Raw genomic sequence first — 12271 nt, forward strand, 5'->3', positions numbered from 1 at the left:
AAATTGACTTTTTGCAAAGAATTTTATTACAATTATTGAAAATAATTGAATTCTTCATTGTTCTTCATAAAATTCAATTACTTTCAAAATTTTTAGTAAAAAAAAAAAAAATTGTGAACGCACCCTTATTTTCATGAACTATTTTTGTCTATTTTATTCAATTTTATTCAGATAAATTCATTTTTGTAGTTTCTTGGAAATGGAGATCCTGAAACGGACCCTTGTCATTACTGATTATTTATTAATTATTATACTTTTAAAAGACCCCGCATAAAAAGTAAATAATTTTTGACCGGGAAACAATGCACTTCTTGTGAAAGGTCATTTATGTTTCACCTTTGTCATTGTGCGGAATGTGAACGCACCCTTAGGTCCAATTGCGCTGTTATTGCGTGTGAACCCGACTTTATCTTTCGCAAATTTGCGATTTTCCTGCAGCTGCACGATTTTGTGAATAAAATACTGAAATGGTATTTCAATAGTCAAAATTAAAATCTAAATAATTTTATTCCTTTTCTTTACCAAATTATTATTTCTCTCTTTTTTCCTTACTTTCCAAATCCAATTTCCGATTTTCAATAAGAATTGAAACAAACCTCAAACATAACCTCAAAAAGCGTGATTTTCAACATTGTCAACCCATTTAGACTATTATCTTCGAGATTTTTTCTTAAAAAAAGAATACCTATTGCATAATGGAGAAAAGATTTAAAATCTCCTCGAATATTGTATATAGAATAAAAAATATATATCTATGTCTTTTAAGGCCTAAGTCAAGGACACTTTAGACAAGAAAGAAAGAAAGAAAGAGAGAGAAATGAATCGAACATAAAAATTTCGTCATCATTTTTAGTTTGTGCGTATTGCTGGTGCGATGTGGTTTAAAATGAGAGTATAACGATTGCCAATATGCGCGCGACTCCTTTTTACCTATATTGTACAATATAACACTAACTATATTATACATATCTATGTATATGAAAAAAATATTATTCACAATGAATTTATTTCCTGATGCAACGAGAAATTTGTCACATTCCGCAAAATTTGCGGACTGTCAATAACACAACATCCGTTTTTCAATTTTATCCATTTAATCCATCGACGTATTGAGGGCGCGTGTAAAATAAAGGTATAATATAGAAGAAAAAAAAAAGAGAAATATTTATATTCTTTAGACAAAAAAAAAAATGTTAATTCGACAGAAATATGTGATGACAGTTAATTGTTTTGAAATATTTTTTCTAAAGTGAGAGAAATTAGGAAATTATTATAATAAACATCGAAAAGTGTGAATAGAAAAAATGATTAAATTTAGTTACTCTTCAGGACTTTTCTTTTTCAGTTAAAAAAAAGCAGTGTGTGTGTGTTTTTTTTAAATCGAAAAATAGCGAGAGGGAGAAGAAAAAAAGTGAGTATATTGTTTATATATATATGTGTATTATTTACGTTGAGGAAATTGTTAACAAGTAAAATCAAATTTATTTCTGGCTCGCGCGCGCAAAAAAAAATAAATTCGTCTGCTTGTAGAAAACGTGTTCGCATGAAATCAGCTGATTGTGACGTTTCATGGACTTTGATTTCGTATACATATATATATACATATTTGGGTCCTTTCATGTAAAAATGACACTTTTTTTTACATATTTGGGTCATTCTATTAAGAATTACTCTTTTTTCTCTTTTTTTTATATATTTGGGTGATTTCATGTGAAAATTACATATTTTTTTTCTTTTCCGTTTTCACAAATTTGGGTCATTCCAAGTGAATATGACACTTTTTCTTTTTACAAATTTGGGTCATTTCATGTGAAATTGACAAATTTTCTTTGTTTACATATCTGGGTCATTCCATGTGAATATGACACATATTTGTTTTCTTTTCTTTTTTTCTACTTCTTGATAATTAATAAGTAATTAAGGGCGAATCTACAATTATTCTAACAGTATTTTTCTTTATTATCAATTTCAGTATTTTTATCATTTATTTAGTATTTTCTTTATTACTAATTTAACTTTATTTATTTAACAGTATTTTGTTAATTATCTATTTTGCACTCGGTTCAGCAGAGTATTAGTTATTAATTAATATTAGTTATTTAATTTTGCAGTATTGTAATTGTTGCAGTTTTGTTTAAATTAAAAATTATTAAATAATAAAAATTAAAATAAATGTATAGGTAAAAATAATTAAAATTAAAAAAATTAAAAAAGAGGAAAAATAATACGAAATTATAGAAAATATTTGTAAAAAAAAAAAAAATTAAAAAAGTAAAAATAATACAAAATATTACAAAAGAAATGTTGTTTTTAAAGAAATGACGACGGGCTTGAGAGCGGTTGTTATGAAATTTCGAACGGTGACGAAAAATTATCCAGTGGTAAGGGGAATGACATCGTACGTTGTCATTTGGCCAGTGGCGAGTTTAATTCAACAAAAAATCACTGGCAAGGAAAAATTGGATTATCTGCAAGCTTTGAGATTTAGTATTTATGGGGGTTTTTTCGTTGCACCAACACTTTATGCCTGGCTTAAAGTTGCCAGTCGATTTTGGCCCAGAGCTGATCTCAAATCTGCACTTACCAAGGTATTAAAATTATTTAAAAAAAAAAAAAAAAAAAAAAAAAATTAAAAAAAATTTTAATTTTAAAAATAATAATTATTAATAAATAATTTTTTTTCAAATTTACAGGCTCTTGTGGAACAAGCAACTTATGGGCCGTCGGCAATGTGTTGCTTTTTCTTTGGCATAAGTTTATTGGAATTCAAACCAATTTCTGAGTGCATTGATCAAGTGAGAGAAAAATTCTGGCCCACCTACAAGGTATTTTTTTTCAATTTTTAAACAATTTATTTTAAAAATTTTAAATTTTAATAAATTTAATAAATTTTAGAAAATTCATTACTTTTTTAAAATAATAATTAAGCTATTTTTTAACTTTTTTTTTATTTTTTTGTTACTAATTTTGTTATTAATTATTAATTAATTCTTGAAAATGAATTAATAATTAAAAAATTAATAATTATATAATTTTTTTATACAAAATTATTATTATTTTAAAAATAAATGGAATTTTTATAGATTGGCGTTTGCGTTTGGCCGATATTACAGACAGTGAATTTTCTCTTTGTACCTGAAAAAAATCGTGTTGTCTACGTGAGCATTTGCAGTTTAATGTGGACATCATTTCTTGCTTATATGAAATCCCTTGAAACAAGGAGACTGCAAAATATTCCCGTTCAAATGAAAATTGAAGCCAATAATATTGTTGAAAGTAGTAGTGAAGATAAATCAAAAATGGATAAAACAAATTGGTTCTCTGTTTATCATTAATAATTGCTCGTATTAGGAAAAAATTTAAAAAAAAAGAAATTTCACATTGATGACGCGTAACGAACATTTTTTTTCTTTTAATCTTTTTTTTTAAACATTATTTATAATATTTCAAATATTTTTTTTGATTTTCATTTTGAATTCCGCGCCGTTTAACTAATTTTCGTACAATTCCGACCTTATCGACCGTTCATAGATTGGAAACTCACTTAAAAATATTTTATTCAAATAGCTCGCGAAATATGTATAAAATAATTTTTTTCAATTTGATTTATTTATTTTTATTTATTAAAAAAATTATTTTGCCTGCTCTATTTATTTTTTTTAATTTTTTACGCGTCTCGTTGTTATTGACATTTTTTCTAGACAAATTTAATTGTACAAAATAAATATATACGTAATTGTTCATTTTTTTTATTACGAAAATAATTTTTTTTTCTCCACAACCCCCTTTTTTAAAAGGCGGGGGGGGAGGGGATGAAATTCTAGTAAAATTGAATTATTGTTATTAATCGTGATTTTCTCTCGATGGAGAAAATTTGAAAGTAAAAAAAAACCAAAAGAAAAAAAAATAGTTGATATTTTTTTTTATTGAGAAAAGAATTCCACTAGTGAAAGTATATAAATACCTGACTAAGATTATATTATTTTTAATAATAAATGAATTTATTGTTGAAAGTATAAGCAACGATATTTTTTATTCGCATTCAAAAAAAAAAAAAAAAAATTGCGAATGAAAACTTTGTAAATTATCTGACAATAAAAATGTTGATTTTAAACCGACTTTTTTCTTTGATAAATAAAATAAATAAATAAAATTAATAATTTAATTATTATTAAAATTTTTAAATATAAATAAAATTAATACTGAATTTTTAAATAAATAAAATTAATAAAAAAATCTGCAGATAGAATTAAAATGCAAAATTTTAATTTTTCAAAAAATAATTAAATTGTAGTTTAAATTAAAAAAGACTTTTTGCAAAAATAAAATTTTCAACGTAATCAAAGTATAAAATTAAATTTTCTAATTAGAAGCCAAAACTAAAAATAAAAATTACGTAAATTTCGAAATCTCATTTCGTGAGTATATTTAATATTATTTATTAATACAATGTATTGAAAATTATATAATAATAAAGACAAATATATTTACATTTTTTGTCGTCATAGTGAAAAGTAATTAGCAGAGTTATTTAATGAAACAAGCAAAACAATACTCTTTGTAATTATTTTATATTTTTATTATTATTAAAGAAAGTGGTTTTTAATTTTCTAGTTACGGCCCTTTTTAATAAAAATAATCATTTCCTTTTTTCTAGTTACGGCCCTGTTTAATAAATAATTTCGTATTTCCTTTTTTCTAGTTACGGCCCTGTTCAATAAATAATTTCTATCATTTTGTTTTTTCTTGTTACGGCCCTGAAATGTGCTTATTGTAATATATTGTTTTTTATAATAAAATAATAATAATAGAAGTAAAAATAACCCAATAATAATTTAAAAAATAATTTAGTCGTCTTCTCAGTTCTTGCAAATAAAAAAAAATAATAAAAATATCAGTAAATTGAATACAATTTCGAGTTTAAAATTGTTATTGTGCAAGTTTAAAATGAAAATTGAGAATTTTTAATTTCGGAAAAATATATATAAAAAATATACAAAAAAATATAGAAGAAAAAATATCAAAAAAAGGAGAGAAAATTTACACAAAACGAATTGAAATAAAAACTAGAAAAATTGAAACAATTTTTACGAGAGGGGTGCAAAAATTACTAGGTACGCTCCTGAGCGCCTGTCAAAATTAGGAAAAACAATAAAATATAGAAATAAAGAGCTGATAATGTAGTAATACGTCAAAATGAATCATAAGTATTTGTTCCACCTGAGAGAATTCGATTAAATTCCAATCAAATAGGACAAAAAAAGTGAATCATAATTCTTTTTTTCTATAACTTTCAAAACAACAAAGATGGCGCCCCTCTTTAGATCTGTCAAAAAAGTGATAATTATCCGAAACATAAATCACATCTCACTCGTGAATAAATTGTGAATATCTCGAGTATTATTTAGTATAAAAAGAAAATATTTTATAAAACTCAGTGAATAAATAAATAATTCAAATTTTCGTGTTATTTATTGATAACGCGCGCGACAATCGACAATAAAAGAAAAGTGAGGTTAGGTTTATTATTGAAAATTTGCGAATGACATTTCAGTGTGTATATATGTTTTCGAATCGTTGCGACATAGTGTTTAATAATTAAAAAAAAAAAAGTGAATTAGGTATTTAAAAGTGAAAAAAAGTGTGTTTTTTATACTCCAGTGAAAAACAAAGGATATTAAATTATAAATAATGAAATAATGGCTCGAGCCACAAGTTCAATGCAATGCGATTCCGTTGCAACTTATATGGACGGTGTTCATGTTAAAATTGCCGAAGCTTATAAACCGCCAAGGAAAATTGCACTGCCTGCCGCTTATAATAATCGTTTGCCCGATGCATCAAGATATTCGTATGATTTTTCATTGGAGAGATCCGTTCTGCAGAAGGTAAATATAATTTTTCTTGTTTTCACACTTCTTTTGAAAATAATTCATCGCAAAGCTTTTTCTTTTTATTCAATTTTTCTCTTTTATTTTTTATTACTTTTCTTAGAATTTACACTGCTTTTTTCTATTATTTAGCAAAAAATTTGAAAAATTAATAGTTATTTTCGTTTTTTTATCCTAACCTCAAAATATTATTTTTCGCAATTTTTTAAAATTATTTTTTTATCCTATAATAATAAGAATAATAATAGGTAATAAATAATTAACTAATAATAAAAATAACAGTTTTTTGTCCTTTTTCAATGATAACAAAAAATTAATAAAAATCATTAACTAATAATAAAAATAATAGTTTTTGTACTTTTTTTTCAAAATAACAAGAAAAAATTAATTTTGAAGATGTCAGAATGGAGAAAAGCTCGACTGGCGAATAGTGAAGCACGACAATTGCGTCTCGAGGAGAATAAATTGAGAAAAAAGGAAAATTCGCCATCACCACCACCGGCGTCATCAACGACGTCGTCGTCAACTTCTTCATCGCCATCAACAACAACAACAACAGCAACTCAGGAGACAAATCAACTTCCGGTGAAAACGGCACCGGTACCGGAAACAACGATACTCACACCGCAGCCATTATCACCACCAGCAAACGATTTACACGAAATTAGTAACAATAAATCACAGGATCTTAATTATGCCGATTTTGATAATGATACGAGCAGTCCGTTTGATAATATGCTTTTGAAATCGATAAACGACAAGGAAGAATTGGCTCAGGTTAATTTGTTTCACTATTTTTACATTTTTATTAAATTATTACATTATGTTTTTCTTTTTATTATTTTTAATCTTTTTTTTTTATTAATTATTACTTTTTTTATTTACTATTTTCTTTATTATTTACTTATTTTTTTTTATTATTTATTACTTTATTTCAACAATTTTTTAATTTTAAATATTTAATTTAGAAAAACATTTTTCTATTAGAACCATATTTTTTCTTATTGTTTAATATTTTAATTATTTTAATCTAAATTTAAAAGAATTACAGGTTTCGGATAACAATTTTTAGACTATTTCTAACTTTTTCGACTTATTTTTAAAAAAAATGAGAATTTCTCAATTTACTTTTAAATAAAAGACGATTTTTTCGTTTTATTTTTGAAAAAACGACTTTTTTCGATTTTATTTTAAAAAAAGAGACTTTATCGATTTATTTTTAAGATTTTAAAGAAAAGGCGATTCTTTTGGAATTATTTTTAAAAAAATTCGATTTTTTAACTTACTTCAAATAAAAAACGATTTTTTTTTTAGAAAAACGACTTTTTTCGACTTCTTTTTAAAGAAAAGGCGATTTTTTCGATTTATTTTTTAAAATAGCGACTTTTTCGAATTATTTTTAGGAAAATAATATGATTTTCTCGCAATATTTTAAAGAAAAGACGATATTATAGACTTTTTTTTTTAAAAAAAGCGATTTTTTTTATTTATTTTTCAAAAATGTGATTTATTTTAAAGAAAAAGCGATTTTATCGATTTATTTTCAAAAAATGCGATTTTCTTAATTTAATTTTAATAAAAGACGATTTTTTTGATTTATTTTTAAAAAAGCGACTTTTTCGAATTATTTTTAAGAAAAGGCGATTTTTTAGATTTATTTTTTAAAAAAGACACTGTTTTTTAAAAGAAGTCGATTTTTTTAGTCTTGTTTTCAAATGATTCGAATTATTTTTTAAAAAGCGACTTTTTTCGTCTTATTTTGAAAAAAGGAGATTTTTTAGACTTGTTTTAAAATTTTTTTTTTAATTTTGTAAATATTATTTTTTAAGCTTCTACAACCGTCGCATTGGAAGCCATCGGGAAAATTGGAGAATATAATTAATGATTTAACAATTGGAAATGATGGACAAAATAATCACAATCAAGAGATAAATGATTCGATAATCGATAAAACCGACGATCACGAGAGAATAGAACGTAAAACTGATTCCCTAAGAATTGTTTCATTAATCGTCGAGGAATTGCAAAGGGAACTCGAGCGTCCAATTTTAGAGGTAAATAATTTTTTCTCCATATTTTAAGTAAATACAAAAAAAATTTTTTAAATTCAAAAAATTTTTTTCTTTTTAAGCATTTTATTTTTAATTTAAATAGAAAATAATTGAATATTAGAAGCGTTACAGTAGAAATTTTTCTACTAAACTAAAATCATTATTTTTAAAGTTTTAAAAAAATTCCTTAGAAAAAAACATTATTTTCAAAATATTTAAAAAAATTCCTTAAAAAAATCAATTATTTTCAAAAACTCAGATAAAATTTTTCGAAAAAATTCAATTATTTTTATGAATTGTAAAATCCTCCGCAAGAATTTAATTAGTTTTATAAAAAAGATAATTCTTCCTAAGAATTAAAATATTTTCATAAATAATAAAATTCTACAAAGAAATTCAATTATTTTCGTAAATAATAAAACTTTTCGCAGGAATTCAATTATTTTCAATACAATTTAAATAAAATTTCTCAAAAGAATATTATTTAAATTTAATTATTTTCAACAATTCTGATAAGAAATTCTTTGAAACAATTCAAATTATTTTTATTTTTATAAATTGTAAAATTCTTGTCAAGAATTCAATTATTTTTGTAAATAATAAAATTCTTCAGATTACAGAAATTCAATTATTTTCAAAAATTTATAAACATTCTCGTCAAAATTTCAATTATTTTTATAAATAATAAAATTCTTCTTCGAAATTGAATTATTTTCAAAAAAATTAATAAAATTCTTGGCAAAATTTGAATTATTTTCAAAAATTTTCCTCATTTCAATTATTTTTAATATCTACTATTTTAATAAAATTTTCCAAAAGAATTCAATTATTTAAACGAAATTTAAAAAAAAATTCACAAGAATTCAATTACTTTCCAATTTTTTTCATAAATTTCTTCGCACCAATTCAACTATTTTTAATTTTTTAATGAAGTTTATCGAGAGAATTCAAATATATTCAAAGAATAGAAACAAATAGTTCTGAGAAATTCAATTATTTCGCAAAATTTAAATAAAATTCTTTTAAAAATTTTATTATATTTAAAAAAATTTTGACAAAATTCTTTACAAGATTTAGTTAATAAAATTGCAATTTTAATAAAATTTTCCTATTTAATTTAATTATTTTCAATAAAATTCTTATTAAGAATTTAATTATTTTCACAAATAATACATTTTTTTATGGGGATTCAATTATTTGAAAAAAATTTGAAATAAAATTCTTCGTAAGAAATCAATTATTTTCATAAATAATAAAATTTTTCTCGAGAATTCAATTATTTCAAAAATTTTGATGAAATGGTTTATAAATTAGAAAAATTATAATAAAATTGACTGTAGAATACAATTACTTTTGTAAAATATAACATTCCTTATAGGAATTACAATTTTACTGTCAAGTTTGTAAAAATCCTCGAAACAATTCAATTATTTTCTTAAAAAATAAAATTCTTCCAAGCAATTCAATTATTTAAGAAATTTTAATTAAATTCTTCCCAAGAATTCAATTTTATTCAAAAATAAAACTTTTCACAAGAATTCAATTATTCAAAAAAAAATTTAATAAAATTCTTCGTCCAATTTCAATTATTTTCAATTTTTCAATGAAATTTTGTCGATAGAATTTAATTATTTTCAAAATGTTATAAAAAATTCGGAGAAATTCAATTATTTAAAAAATTTGAATAAAATTCTTCACAAGAAATTCATTTAATATCATAAATAATAATATTTTTCTCCGGAATTCAATTATTTTCAGAAATAAAATTCTTCACAGGAATTCAATTATAGAATTTTTTATAAATTTCTTTAAAAAAATTTAATTTTAAGAAATATTCAATTATTTAATACATTATTTATCTTTGCATTTAAATAATTGAATTCTCGAAAAATTTTCTGATAAAAATTGATTAAAAATGAATTTTACTTAAAATTTGAAATTATAATTGAATATTAAAAGCATCATAGCGTGAATTTTGATAAATAAGTGAATTTTGAAAAGGGTCCAAAAATTAAAATCTTTGAAAATTTGAATTTATAGTTGCAATATTCTTATAATATAAAATAATGATTTTATCACTCTGTAATTTTATAACAATTTTTGATAAGTTGTTTAATTTCAGAAGGTTTTGATTTAAAATCCTTAATTCCTGTAGAAAAATAATAATGATTAAGTATTTATTTAAAAAAGAAGTTATTGATGTTGTCGAATAATTTTCCACTTAAAGAAATTCGTAAATATAAATGTAATAGAACACTTCTTTGAGTAACTAATAATTTTTCGAGTGAATCGGTATATTCTTCAGGGTCAGGAAGGAAGTCAAAATTTTGTCTGGAAATCAGGGAAAAGTCAGGGGAAAAACAAAATTAAATTTTCGTGGCAACCTTGTAATTTATCTTTTTTTTTCTCTCTCTCTCATTTAGAATTGGAAACCTTGGACGGAAGTGGAAAATTTGGACGTTGAGAAAAATTGTGTGACAAATGAAAAACCACCGAGTCATTCGAAGGCATTGACAAATATTCTAATGGATTTATCGGAGGATGATCAGAAATTGGCGAGGCATTTGAGCGACATGGGCTTTCCATTGACAAGAGCGGCGCGCGCCATTCACAAACTTGGCGGTAGTGATAATAAAAAAATTGTCGAATATCTACTGGCGATACAGTCGTTGGAAGATGATTTGGAAATCAGTGAGGAGGCAGCAATAAAGGCATTGGAATTAACTGAATTCGATCAGGAGAAGGCCAAAGTATTTCATCAAAATTTAACAACACTGCGCGATTTGGGCTTTTCCGAGGATCAAGCGTCAATTGCGTTAATTAAATGTAATATCGATCGAGATAAAGCGCTCGATTTATTGATTACGTAATTTTTCTCAATTTTTTTTCTCTTTCTCTATATTCGAAAGAAAAAGGGGAAAATTCTTTCTTTATATTCGAATAAGAAGAAAAGAAAATTCTTTCTCTATTCAAAAAGAAGAAAAGGAAAATATTTTTCTGTATTCGAAAGAAGAAAGGAAAATTCTTTCTCTATTCAAAAAGAAGAAAAGGAAAATTTTTGTCTCTATTCGAAAGAAGAAGGAAAAATTCTTTCTCTATATTTGAAAGAAGAAAAGAAAATTCTTTCTCTATTCAAAAGAAGAAGAGGAAATTTTTTTTCTGTATTCGAAAGAAGGGAAAATTCTTTCTCTATATTTGAATGAAGAACAGGAAAAAATTCTTTCTTTGTAGTCGAAAGAAGAAAAGAACATTTTTTTTCTTCGAAAAAAGAAAAGAATGACGAAAGAAAAATTACCAAAAGAAAAAAGAATTATAAAAGAAAATTAACAAAACAAATTATATTAAAAAATGACAGAAAAAAAAGTATAAAAAAGTAACAAACAAAATAAGAAAAACATAAAAAAACAAAATGTCAAAAAAATAAAGAAAAAAAATGAAAAAATATGATTGTAATGAAAATAAAGGAAAAAAAGGAAAATTAATTTTCACAAGAAAAAAATGGTGACTTTTTTCTTTGCATTGCGAGAGGAAGTGATTCGAAAGTATTGTTTTTGCTTTTTCTGTTAAGACGGGACAATTTTTCTCGAAAGAAAACAATTATTTTTAAAAATATTATTTAAATTCAATTATTTTCAAGAGTTTTAATAAAAATTGAATTTCTAGGAAAAAATTCAATTATATTTAAGATAATTTTAATAAAATTTCTCTAACAGATTCAATTGTTTTTAAAAATTGTAATAAAATTTTTCTAAACAATTCAATTGTTCTCAAAAGTTTTTAACAAAATTCTTTGTAAATTTCAATTATTTTCAACAATTTTCAATTAAAATTACTTTAAAAAATTACATTTTCTCGAAAGAATTCAATTATTGAAAAAAAATGTTGATAAAATTCTATTCAAAAATTCAATGATTTTCTATACATCGAAAATTCAATTATTTCTAAAAATATGTAATTGAATTCTTGAATAGAAACTTTTTGAAATAATTGAATCCCCTGCGAAAAAATTTATTATTTCTGCAAATAATTGAATTTTTGCAAAATTTGAAAAAATAAGTAAATTGAAAAAATCCTGATAAGAATTTCATTATTTTTTCAATTAAAATAATTGAATTTTTGCCAAGAATTTTATAATTTATAAAAATATAATAATTAAATGGTTTTCGAAGAATTTTTTATCAGAATTGTTGAAAATAATTGAATTTTCATTATAACTCTTGAAAATAATTGAATTCCTTTGTAGAATATTATTATTTAATGAAATACTTTAATTCTTGTGAAGAATTTTCTTATTTACGAAAATAATTGAATTTTATTAAAAGTTTTTTA

The 12271-nt window shown here is 23.2% G+C and overlaps 2 protein-coding genes across 3 annotated transcripts; both read left to right on the forward strand.

Annotated features, from left to right (window-relative positions):
- Positions 1 to 134: 134 nt before the first annotated feature.
- LOC122512607 (mpv17-like protein) lies at positions 135 to 4055 on the forward strand. 2 transcript variants are annotated; one of them, XM_043628537.1, is made up of 5 exons: positions 135 to 1132; positions 1346 to 1411; positions 2317 to 2588; positions 2694 to 2825; positions 3084 to 4055. In XM_043628537.1, exons 3-5 carry the CDS (start codon positions 2319 to 2321, stop codon positions 3333 to 3335), a joined length of 654 nt encoding a protein of 217 aa, XP_043484472.1. In that variant the 5' UTR covers positions 135 to 1132; positions 1346 to 1411; positions 2317 to 2318; the 3' UTR covers positions 3336 to 4055. The 2 variants fall into 2 exon arrangements, with proteins under 2 accessions (XP_043484472.1, XP_043484471.1); XM_043628536.1 differs by having other exon boundaries at positions 135 to 1411.
- Positions 4056 to 5118: 1063 nt separating this feature from the next.
- LOC122512609 (transcription initiation factor TFIID subunit 1) lies at positions 5119 to 11219 on the forward strand. The gene is made up of 4 exons (XM_043628539.1): positions 5119 to 5888; positions 6288 to 6668; positions 7721 to 7945; positions 10366 to 11219. Exons 1-4 carry the CDS (start codon positions 5700 to 5702, stop codon positions 10810 to 10812), a joined length of 1242 nt encoding a protein of 413 aa, XP_043484474.1. The 5' UTR covers positions 5119 to 5699; the 3' UTR covers positions 10813 to 11219.
- The last annotated feature ends 1052 nt before the right edge of the window (positions 11220 to 12271 follow it).

Source organism: Leptopilina heterotoma, unplaced genomic scaffold (assembly GCF_015476425.1).
Source record: "Leptopilina heterotoma isolate Lh14 unplaced genomic scaffold, ASM1547642v1 Lhet_123, whole genome shotgun sequence".
Classification (NCBI taxonomy): Eukaryota; Metazoa; Arthropoda; class Insecta; order Hymenoptera; family Figitidae; genus Leptopilina; species Leptopilina heterotoma.

Excerpts from the sequence above, each read along its gene's own strand:
- LOC122512607 (XM_043628536.1), top strand. The coding sequence starts at position 2,319 with ATGACGACGGGCTTGAGAGCGGTTGTTATGAAATTTCGAACGGTGACG. Across the intron at positions 2,589-2,693 it reads TCAAATCTGCACTTACCAAG|GCTCTTGTGGAACAAGCAAC; the intron begins GTATTAAAATTA and ends TCAAATTTACAG. Across the intron at positions 2,826-3,083 it reads AATTCTGGCCCACCTACAAG|ATTGGCGTTTGCGTTTGGCC; the intron begins GTATTTTTTTTC and ends GAATTTTTATAG.
- LOC122512609 (XM_043628539.1), top strand. The coding sequence starts at position 5,700 with ATGGCTCGAGCCACAAGTTCAATGCAATGCGATTCCGTTGCAACTTAT. Across the intron at positions 5,889-6,287 it reads AGAGATCCGTTCTGCAGAAG|ATGTCAGAATGGAGAAAAGC; the intron begins GTAAATATAATT and ends TTAATTTTGAAG. Across the intron at positions 7,946-10,365 it reads TCGAGCGTCCAATTTTAGAG|AATTGGAAACCTTGGACGGA; the intron begins GTAAATAATTTT and ends TCTCTCATTTAG.